This window comes from Cydia amplana, chromosome 14, assembly GCF_948474715.1.
Source record: "Cydia amplana chromosome 14, ilCydAmpl1.1, whole genome shotgun sequence".
NCBI lineage: Eukaryota > Metazoa > Arthropoda > Insecta > Lepidoptera > Tortricidae > Cydia > Cydia amplana.
This window is the reverse complement of record NC_086082.1, coordinates 8,085,808-8,097,489: the sequence shown is the minus strand read 5'-3', so window position 1 is coordinate 8,097,489 and position 11,682 is coordinate 8,085,808. Positions and strand designations below refer to the sequence as shown.

Genomic DNA, 11,682 nt, shown 5'->3' with positions numbered 1-11,682 from the left:
TATGACAAGGTCACACGTCCAAGTTGTGAACCCATAGTGGAAGCGCGGACTCCTAAAAAAGGTTCATGACCACATGATTGGGGGCACCTGGACAGGGAACGTGTTAAGTATTAAGTTAAAATAGTACCTATAAATATCCTATGTCCTGCAAATTCCATATATCTCGGAATTCGTAGATAGCCCAATTAGAGATTAAAACTCAAGTAGAAAAATATCTCCACTTATTTATATACAGCAAGTCAATATTTTGACAAGCACACAGCTGTTTGTCACTATTTGTCACAGTCATACCAAGGAGGTTTGTTGAACACAATAACACATTCAGTGCCAGCGCGAACTAGAGTCTGTGCGGAAAGAGAAGAGTCGTGGAAAGGGAAAAACTGTATGTATCGAAAAGTGCCTACGAACAGAGAACCCGCCTCAGCCAGCCTAGCTGGAAAATAAGAAAAGAAAAAAATATTCTAAACTCTGCCTAAAGTATAGTCACAAGATGGCGACACTACCTTTACGTAGCGTCGCTTATCACCATAGCAACGAAATTTGTTGAAGCAGTTTGATAGGTCATTTTATACACAAACACGGCTGCGAAGTGACCAATATGTACGGAAAAGTCGACGATGACGAGGATAATGTGCTTGCCCCGAAAGAACCGCAAGTGTCATCAGAGGATCCTGATGAGCGGAAGGCAGCCAGAGCTCTCCGTATCAAGCGCCGGCAGGAGGCTATCAAAAGGTAACTTTTTCAGTTTATGATGCTGTTACGCAGCGAACACCAGCACCACCCATATAAATTGACCCCGAGATTAGTTAGAACAATACGTAATCAGAGGTCACCTTTATAATGGTCCATGTTAAGTGGTTTACAATAAAATTATGATTCAGCCTAACAATTAGTACGTACCGAGAGCATGACTGTTTATTGTCGCGTGACTTTATGATAGGTAGCTATTTAGATGTTATACGATAGCTGCTTGCAGTACTTTATTATCTCCGTACGTAGGTAACTAGGTACTGTCAGCAGCAGAAGTTGCTAAGCGGGCCGTGTTCAAACTGATTTTGACGCGACTTTATTGTTAAGAGAATAAGAGCGTGTGAAGGTAATTTTGAACACCTGGCCCGCTTTGTAACTTCTACTGCTGGCTGTACCTACTGCAAGCTGTAGGTGCTAGCTGCACTTAGGTTGTAGACCTTCAAAACTCCGTTATGAGAGTTTACGAAGAGTCGCGGTCACCACACATAGGCGCGCTTTTACTTTTACCATTATAAAGGTGCATCTGCATCCACCGCACCGCAAGACGGTTATACAGGGGTCACCAATCAGTTTCTTCAGGGGTCCGGTCTTTAAAATAAAATGACCATCGCATCGCGGTATCCGTTCTGTATTTAAGTTTATTAAATACCTAAGCACAAAATAGGTCGGCGGTCCGGATTCCGTCATTTGATGACCCATATTTTATACTAAAACAATTTTACTAGTACCGTCAAACTATAGCTGCATGGTCATTGGTCAACCAAATCTTGTCAGTAAAAAAAGGCGCGAAATTCAAGTTTTCTATGGGACAATATCTCTTCGCGCCTACATTTTTCAAATATGCCGCCTTTTTCTACTGTCAAGATCTGGTTGACCAAGTATATTAGCCCAAGCAAGGTACGGTTGCGCTAAACATTAATTAGTAGTAGTAGAAAACTACTGTCAAGATCTGGTTGACCAAGTATATCCAACTTTGCTCGCTTTTTTCGAAAAACACCATTTTCAAAAAAAAATTATGAAAGGCTTTTTTTGCAATTTTGCGGGCGGGTAAAGTTGTATTTTTTTATATTGAGTCCTGGGCTATAACCGCGAAAATCGTAGTTCGCAAATTGCGGACATTTTTCTCTGTCACTCTAATTACGCCTTCATTGGAGTAAAAGAGAAAGATCCCCGCAATTTGCGAAAAACGGTTTTCGCGGTAGCCCCTCTGGTCTATAAATAGGGTTGCCAGATCGAAAGGCGCTATTATCGGGAAAAAATATGAATTTTTCGGGATTTTGAGACTTAAGTCGGGGAAAAAAAACATTCAAATTAAAGTAATTGTATTAAAAACAACGATATTTTACATTATTGGCACAACGTCAGCTGCTCTGCACATAGACGTTTTTATAACGCTGACGCGCTAGACACGGGTCGCTCGCTCGCTTGACGACAGTTCGGCACTTGAAATTATTGTTTTATAACGTGCAGCTGTTTTTCGGGACAATTTCCACTTTGTCGGGAATCGGGAACACATGCTAAAAATCGGGAGAATCCCGCCAAATCCCGACCATCTGGCAACCCTATCTATAAAGCTTTGGTTTCCTCCGAAAGCGGTGCCGTCATATAGCGGCCGTCTCCATACAAATACTACGACATCCATATTTAGCCGTATTATTTAGTATGGAGACGGCCGCTATATGACGGCACCGCTAATCGCTATCCTAGGAAAACCGATCTTAACCGCGAAAATCGAAGTTCGCAAATTGCGGGCATTTTTCTCTTTCACTCTAATTACGCCTTCACTGGAGTAAAAGAGAAAGATCCCCGTAATTTGCGAATTTCGGTTTTCGCGGTAGCCCCTCGGTCCAGTCGCCGCGGAGTTTACGGGCGGCTGGATTCGTAATGTAATGTCCGTTTTAATTTTCAGCTCTAGTGAATTAAGTATGTCACATTGGGACGATGTTGTATTGTAGGTATAATGATAGATATATGTATAATTTGCACTTATATAGAGCGGAAGCCCCTCTCGAGGAAGCGGCGTTGGAAGAGGAACCCGGGCTTATTGAGCAGGCCACGGCCACCGCGGCCGAGGAGCTCCAGCGGCTGGCGCTAGATGGCGCCGCCAAGGTCACTAACGTCAAAGTAACTACCGATGAGCGGGAGGTTACCCGTCGTGCGCTCTTTACCAAGAAACAGACAAGTAAGTAACGTGGTTATCACACTTAGGGCCACTTGCACCATCTCACTAACCCGGGGTTAAGCGGTTAAACCTGGAGTTACCATGGTTACCAGTACAATTTGACACTCTTGGTTAACGGTTTAACCGCTTAACCCTGGTTTAGTGGGATGCTGGTGCAAGTGACACTATAGGCTTATAGAGTCTCATACGCAGTGATCACAGAGATCATGTATGCAGACGATTTGTGCTTTGTGACTGAGTCCCCGGAAGGTATGCAACAGCTCATGTCCAGTTTCGACGAGTCTTGCCGCAAATTTGGGCTCAAGATCAGTGTCAAGAAGGCTGAAGTGATGTCGCTGGACGTCCTCAGTCAACAGACACTGGTCGTTAGACTCGGCGAGGACCAGCTGAAGCAGGTTGACAAGTTCCGCTACCTGGGGAGCACGATAACCTCCAAGTGCGATCTTGATGCTGAAGTTAACAGCAGAATCGGGGCTGCGGCTGCAGCTTTCGGTAGGCTAGATCACAAGGTCCTCAGCTCACACCACTTGAAATTGGCTACTAAGATCTCCGTGTACATGGCAGTCGTGTTGCCTAACCTCCTTTACTCTGCTGAAACGTGGACCGTTTATCGCCGCCATATTCGTATGCTGGATCGATTCCACCTCAGATGCCTACGTAAGATACTAAAGATCCGATGGTCTGATCGTGTTCGGAACACCGAAGTGCTGCGTAGAGCAAATGTGGGTGGTATCGAGGCGACGTCAGCTTCGGTGGTGCGGTCACGTTTCGCGGATGAACGACCAGCGTGTGGCTAAGCACATCTTTTATTCTGAGCTTGAGGAGGGCAAGCGAAAACAGGGCGGCCAATTCCTCAGGTACAAAGATGTGCTTAAGCGTCACATGAAAAAGTGTGGCGTAGAGCCCTCGCGATGGGAGCAGCAGGCAGCCGTGCGTACGGAATGGCGGGCTGCACTAAATGACAAGATAACCGATTTTGAATCTCGGCGGCGCTTGGAGCTTGATGCCAAGCGTGATAAAATAAAAGCCAGACCACCTGCGGAAATACCCTATAATTATGTCAACGGTGTGCTCACATGCCCGCAATGTTCGCGAACATTTACTAAAAAGATCGGCTACATCAGCCACTTGCGAGCGCACCAGCGACAGCAACGGAGTTGACAGCAGTCGCCGTGGCCGAAGCCGGCCGTGGAGTTATTATTATTAGGCATATAGAGCAGGCCACGGCCTATTACCAACACTGGCTATCACAGTTGTTATCCGGATTCGCTCGCCGCTCCTGTGTGCTAGCCTAGCGGGACTGGGACATCGCTATATACGTGCATAGTGGTGTTTCGCTCACACACCGGAGCGACGTGCGAAATTGCGGATGCACATGCGATCATAAATAGATAAGAGATTTTTTTTTTTAATAAATCCATACCTATTAATCATGGTGAACTTTTTTCCATTCGTGTTATTAGGTACTTTCAGAAAAAAAAGTGTTGGCAACTTTGCCCAGGTCACTGCTGGGCAAAGTTATCAGCTCTCACTGTTTTTTGTTACCTACTTAAATTGAAACTCAATCAATGTTGGTACTCAAACGTATTTCTTTGCAAATAATAAATAGATATTCATTTCCGTTTGCCACTTATTTTTTTAACACTAAATAATTCATAATTATATAATGATGTTCCAAGTGTCTATGCAAAAACTGGAAGCGGAAGCTGAGGATGCCCAAGCGCAATATGAAATCATCACCGCAAACTGGGATGTCATGTTAGCTGTCAAGGATCCCCTGGACATTCAAGCGGCCATGAAAGAGCAGAAGGACCAATGCGACTTTCTTTTGGCTCAGAAAACTAAAATGATTGACGAGTTAAAAAACGACCTCAAACTCATGGACATCGCTTATTACGATGATTTAGACAAACAAGTAGGTTGGCTCAGAATTTTTGGTCGATATATAAGCATTCCACATTTATTTTATATTTAGAGCGTTTCTTTTATTTTTTGCTATTTTTATATACTTATTGTGACCTTTTTTGCCACTTTTGTGTTAGTTCTAGTCAGGATCGCGAGCCCTTTTCATCCTTATAGGAGAAAAAAAGTGTCCTAAAATTTCCATACATTTTTCGAACTTTTCTTTTTGTTGCCGCCATACAAACTATTTGGGAAATGGTAACACAATAGGAAAAAAATATGGGACATTTTTTTATCCTATTAGGATCGAAAGAGCTCGTGATTCTGAGTAGAAATAACACAAAAGTGGCAAAAAAGGACACAATATATAAAAATGGCAAAAATAAAAGAAACGCTCATTAATGCCCTTTCCTTATATGATTTAAGGATAAGGATATAAAAGAACTCTCGGAAAGGATTGAGAAGCAGGTGTCCATAATGCAGAGAGCTTACCAGAAGCAGCTTACACTGATACAAGAAGCCATCGAGATAGAGCGTGAAGCTATGGTCGACCACAATAACAAGCGGTGGGATGCTTTATATAGGCAACGTGATAAGGAGGAAGTTGCTCATATGGAGTATTTAACTGAACAGGTCCGTTCTCAGAAGTTCATGTCATGTACTTCCATACCAGTACCTACATACGTGATTGTTCGAAGAATACGTAGTTTTTCAAAATAGTTGAATGTATGACATTACAGTTTGACTTGTTCGTAAGGATGGCTTTTGATCTTTTTCTCCGTATTCAACTTGTTTTTTTTTTACAGCTGGAAGAACATAAACTAGAGATGGAAGCTATTATGTGGGATCACCATGAAAAGTTTCGCGTTGCCAAAATTGAGCTGGAGGTCTTGATACAAGAACTGCAAAAAGAACTCGAAAAATTAAAAGCCACATGTATCATAAATACCGAAAAGATTGGGTATAATTATCAAGTGGGTAAATCATAAGAATTTAAAGTATGTACATATTTTATATCTTGAGGATTTAGGGCCTCTGCAGCGGTTATCACACGGTTGCGGTTTCTACAGCAGCGTAATAGACATGCTTAGATCGTCTTGTTTAGGTTACCTACACAAATTTACCACATCCATCCACTGCTAGCGTCATAGCCGTCTAAGTAAGTAGGTATGCCCTTTGTGTGAATAATGTTATAATGATGTTATATTTTACCAGGTTTTGAAAAAACGTGAAGAAGAAAATTTATTTGTGAGATCGCAACAGAAACGTAAGCTTAATAAAATGTCCGATGTCGCAAATAAATTGCGTGCGAAAATCCGTAAAGCCGCTGAAGATGGAGCCACTGAAGAGATCAAGGCCGACGCGGAAATCGTGAAGTTAATGCAAGCTATGGACGATTTGGAAAAGAAATCTTATCAATTTTCTCATGTTAACAATTACAAATTTAGTCAGATTTGGCGCATGTCTGTGGCGCAATGCACAGAACTGGCTAAACAGTTGAGACTGGCGGAAGTTGCTTTACATGCTCATATTTTATCAGAGCCTCCGCCTCCGCCACCGCCACCTCTCCCAAAAAACCCTCTCTGGAAATACGGTAAGTAGACTACTTTGATTTATAGTTATTTTCGATACAAGTGCAAAAAAGAGGAAATAAACGAGTGGCGATAAATTAAAACACGACCGAAGGGAGTGTTTTAAATCGACACGAGTTGCGAATTACCTATTCGCACGTGTATCGAACAACGTTTTACAGTAGATATGGCACTTTAAAGTTTCGACATACGCACGAAAAGTGCCATATGTACTTTAAAGTATTTTTTCTACTCCCGTACTTTTATTTGTCATTTAAAAGGTCGTGCACACACCTTTAAAACCCTACCTTATAGTTGTCAAGACAATTCTTTAGTCTATTCCCCAAAAAAGAATTTGTGCATACACGCAGTATCTTTTTAGCGATTTTACGATACTTCATGTAATGACCACTTAAAAAATATTGAATGAAATACAGTGTTGCCAACCTTATTTTAATGTCATCTCTGACAAATAAGTGAACCATAGATATGTTTTTTTTTAATTTCATTCATTCATTCATTCTTTTCCCGCCCGTACCCTCCTTCTTGGATTAAAAATATTTGTTAAATTTACAAATTTATTTCAAAGTAAGTGCTTGGTCGTAGAAAAAGTATTGTATGCAACGTTGTTTAACTGAGTCAAAAAATACTCGTGGCGTCTTTATTAACAATTTTCGGCTTCGCCTCTAATTGTTACTCACGCCACTCGCCTTTTTTGACCTCTCTTAAACAACGGTTGCATAAAATACTATTATGTGTTTGTGGTTTATTCGTAAGTCCTAAGGTTTTAAACCAATTGATTTTGTTATAGAACATGAAGCATCCAGTGAATCTCAAGCAGTAGCGGACGTTGAAGAGGAACCAGCAGATTCTAAGGATATGGTAGCTAAAACAGCAAAAGATAAACTGGTAAACAAATTATGTGCTTATAAAACGGTATCATCAATATTAGGGCAGTAGGTACAGTCACGAACCGCAATATTGAGCCATTTAGGGTTCTAGGTTCTAGCTAAATTGGACGTTACATTCTATAGCGTACCTAAGTATTGAACAACCAATTTAGTTAGGACCCTAAATGGATCAACAATCGCGGTCCGTGATGGTACATGCAGTGCTCTATTAGTCTGATTAACCTTTGATTTATAGGTACGACACATCCTTCAATTGGTCGCTGATAACACGGGATTTCTAGTAGAAGATCGTTTACTAAAACTTATAGAAAAATATCAGCTCACATCAAGAAACTTGTGCACTTTAGATTCCATTTTTATGGTAATGTATCTTTACTATTACTTACATGTTTTACTATGAATTAAATTCATCTGCTTTATGAATTGCATGACCTTCACTTCACAGTTCCGTTCAGAATTTATTCCTAATGATTATCATAGTACAACATTTTAAGAGTAGGTACCCGGTCGTATAATTTGCTCATACATGTTGAAAATTTATTAATTCATTTCTATTTTGTAATAACATGTTAATAATTAATTAATTATTAATGTTGTGTAATCTAAATGTAGGTAAATAATGTAAAAATATGAGCAAAATTAGCTTGAAATAAATGTTTTTTTTTTAATAAGTTCACATTTCCTACTTGTCATTTATAGCCGTTACAAGAAATGTGAATTAAACTCCTATTTGTTTTTCAGGCTCTTGAAATTCAAGCCGAGGAAGATGTTGAATTATTGTGCAAAGTTTTTTTGAATTACGCTTTTTGTCCCGTTTGTGTTGGGACGGATGATGAATCGGAATCCATAGACCAATCTTCGACTCTTGTAAGCGTTTAAATTAGTAGTTAAGTAAATTGTAATATTAGTAAACTCGACTGACCTAGCTGTGCACCAAAATCAATGATTTATAACTCAAGATAGGTTATAGGCGTTCCAAATTTGAAGCGCTTACATTGTGACAAATTGGATAAGTTGCGTTTAGTCGTGGCTGGACAAGCGAGAAATGTGCACGTGCTAATGAGCTCCCGAACACCGAAAGAGACGACCTTATGTTAAACAACGAGTGTGACAAAGATGGATGGAATGAGAAAATTAATTAAAAATAACAGATTTCTTCGTAGGCACAGAAATAAATATGGAAGTATTTTTTGTGCTCCTCAAGTACGAGTATAACCTATCTATGTTTATATAATATCATTGACCAAAATACGATAGCACATTTTTCAAAGGTAACTTTGCCCACTGAAACAGGCATACCACGATGCTCGTAGGTACTTAATTTGTATAAGAATCGTTACTTCGTTAGTTTCAAAAACAAAATAGTACTATTTAATAAAAAATAAATTGGGCAAAGTTGCATAGTTTTACGGCACACATGCGGTTTTTCCCTCTCACCTTCCACTTCTTCCGACTTGTGAACATTATGACGATATATAATATAACTACTTATATCTTTATAAATATGATTCAAACTCAACTAACCTGCCGCATTTCAGGACGATGTTGCATCACGTCACACAATGCCCAGATCAGTTCGAGGTAACATTTCTCAATTAAACTAACGATTGTCATATGTAAGATACTGTTGTAACATAAGAACGAATATTTAATTTGTTGGATAATTTATCTGTGTAGGTGATAAGGCCTCAATCCGGGCACGATCTAGTGTGGCAAAAAGTATTTCAGCGAGTGCTTCTCGATCAATACACGTAGGGTTTAGGTAAGTAACTACCTCCTTATTACTAGTTTTATTAGTGTAATTTTGCTAGTAGGTATGCTGTGTGTGTGTGTGTGTGTGTGTGTGTAAAACTAGTTTTTACACTTTTTTTGGTCCTTTTATGTTTACAGTTTTTTAAAGTTTGATTACTGCCTTATGTACTAACCTTGTTTCTTTTCATCTCTAAAGTAACACCCTTTTATTACAGAGGCCAGGAATTATCGCCGTCAGACGTACAACTGATGACAGAAGCTGATGAAATTATACAAAAATGCGGAGAACTGAGTGGTAAATATTTTATATTTTACTTAAAACTCCTTTAAAATCAAAATTTTATTTCATAGAAGTTTGACGTTTAAATTAGTAACACTTGTCTGTGCTATCAACATCGCTGCAGAGTTAGCGTGGTCTGACTCTATGCCTAAATCTTATTAACCTAATAATATAGGTAGGTAGGTATCTACATACTCGAATTTTTGTTATAGAAGTGTAAAAATATTTTTGATTATAGTATAATTCATAAATAAATCCACTGTATTTTTAAAGGTGGTTTTCCATATGCTTATCACTGTTTTAGTGGCCACAGCGGGTACTGGCCCGATGACGGAATCAGGAGTCTCAACAGGTCAGCGGCGATCGCACGCGCGAGGTGTCACAGTCACCTCCCAACACTCACTTATTGCTAAGAGCACCAAAGCCGTTAATCCATTCCTTTGCCCAAGTATGAACTTCTCTGTTTTGTAATTAATTATACAGTCAAAATTAATTTCCCATGTTATGACGCCAACACTAAATAAGCACAAGACACTAAATACGCATAAGACTAAATAAGCTTAAAAATAGGGCGTGTACAAAAAAGGTACTTGAATTTTGTGTGAGGACTTCGTTGGACTTGTGGAGGAGAACTATAAAAATAATAGCATAGATACCTGCATTACATATTATTAATTGCGATCATGCCAAAAGTTAATGCAGCGTATACCTTGTGACGATTTATATGGCTTGTCAGCGTAATTAAAAGGTTTTTGGAGTTGGTCTTGATACAATTAAATTTTGCGCTAGATCTCATATTTTTAAAGTCAGTTTTTGGTAATATTCTAATTTTTAACTTGTAGTTGTGTCTTTTCTTTTCAGTGGGGCACTACTTAGAAATTGAACCAATGCAGGTACTTACAGCTTTAGGAGAGTTTGTCTCGGTATTCGTCCCGCCGGAGAAAAGGAGACTTTATGATATACTGTAAATATGAACAAATACATAGTGTTTAAGAACGTTAACTAACTTATTAAATAGGTAGTAAATACGTTTAACCCGAATTCGGAAATAGGGACCAATACACTGCACGCATTTGTTTCATACTGTTTCATTTCATAATGTTTTAGTGATAGCGTCAAACCGCCCGATTTTACAACGCCATCCCGTAAATTAAAATCAGAGGAAGTACAACAGTATTGGATAGAGTGGAAGGAGGTTTTTCCATCAGAAAAGGACAGATTTTGGGATGGAATGCTTTCGGCGCTTAATAATTATTTGCCAATTTTACAAGGTATGCAAAACTTCGCCACTTTCGTCATATCTCGGCGTCTTCTGCAGAGTCACTTTTTTGTATGTATAAAAAACAACTATAAGCATACTTAGACTGAATAAAATTTCATCCTTCAACCGTTGTCCTGACCTTCTACCAAGGTTCAATTGGGAGACCTGGGAGTCCGCTCTCCGCTCGGCAACCTAATCCCAAGAATTGACATTACTGCTTTTAAGAAGCTGCACTAGCTTTTAAGATAGCAACTGCAATTTGATCTTCCAAACCAAATAAAATGATGTCTTATGTTTTCCTCACGATGTTTTCCTTCATCAAAATGCGATTGATGATTGATTTACGCTTCCATAAATAAAACTGATTTTTAGAACGAGAAAGACTTCATGAAGAGGTGTGCGGTCTCCGTCGCCGCAACGCGGCCCTGCGACGCCTCATGCGCGGCGCGTTGCCTGAACTGCCCGTGGTGCAGCCGAAGTACATGGGCTCATACCCTAAAGTGTTCACGAGCACACTCCCCGATCATGCACCAAGCGCTTATTCGAGACTTCCGCCTATTTGAACATTATTAAGTCTTATTAAAGATTTAATAAGTCTTATTACAGATAAAGATTTAAATAGGTACTGTGACGTCTGTGACCACTGGTCTGTAAATGCATGTGTTATTGTTTCATGGAATGAAATTTTACTTTAGCAATTCTATGTGTAACTATTTAGAAAGCTGTATCTTCGCGGTCTTGTTATTTTTACAATATTATTTGGTTCCTATATTTAAATATTCATACCTACCTAAATTGAATTTTAAGAATTTGGAAAATTCAATTTGTAATCTTGAAGCCTGTTCCATACAAAAAAAACCGGCCAAGTGCAAGTCGGACTCGCGCACGGAGGGTTCCGCACCATCAGCAAAAAATAGAGCAAAACAAGCAAAAAAACGGTCACCCATCCAAGTACTGACCCCGCCCGACGTTGCTTAACTTCGGTCAAAAATCACGTTTGTTGTATGGGGGCCCCACTTAAATCTTTATTTTATTCTGTTTTTAGTGTTTGTTGTTATAGCGGGCAACAAAAA

The 11,682-nt window shown here is 39.6% G+C and overlaps 1 protein-coding gene across 1 annotated transcript; it reads left to right on the top strand.

The window, feature by feature from the left end:
* The first annotated feature begins 569 nt into the window (after positions 1-569).
* Positions 570-11,184, top strand: LOC134654054 (dynein regulatory complex protein 1). The gene is made up of 16 exons (XM_063509449.1): positions 570-732; positions 2,745-2,932; positions 4,612-4,847; positions 5,261-5,467; positions 5,641-5,808; positions 6,050-6,428; positions 7,217-7,314; positions 7,552-7,677; positions 8,058-8,183; positions 8,855-8,897; positions 8,994-9,078; positions 9,284-9,363; positions 9,653-9,796; positions 10,210-10,312; positions 10,456-10,619; positions 10,982-11,184. The coding sequence occupies exons 1-16, from the start codon at positions 599-601 to the stop codon at positions 11,170-11,172; spliced, it is 2,472 nt and encodes an 823-aa protein (XP_063365519.1). The 5' UTR covers positions 570-598; the 3' UTR covers positions 11,173-11,184.
* Positions 11,185-11,682: the final 498 nt, after the last annotated feature.

Coding starts and splice junctions, on each gene's coding strand:
- LOC134654054 (XM_063509449.1), top strand. CDS start 599: ATGTACGGAAAAGTCGACGATGACGAGGATAATGTGCTTGCCCCGAAA. Junction 2,933..4,611: donor CTTTACCAAGAAACAGACAA/GTAAGTAACGTG, acceptor TGATGTTCCAAG/TGTCTATGCAAAAACTGGAA. Junction 5,809..6,049: donor AGATTGGGTATAATTATCAA/GTGGGTAAATCA, acceptor ATATTTTACCAG/GTTTTGAAAAAACGTGAAGA.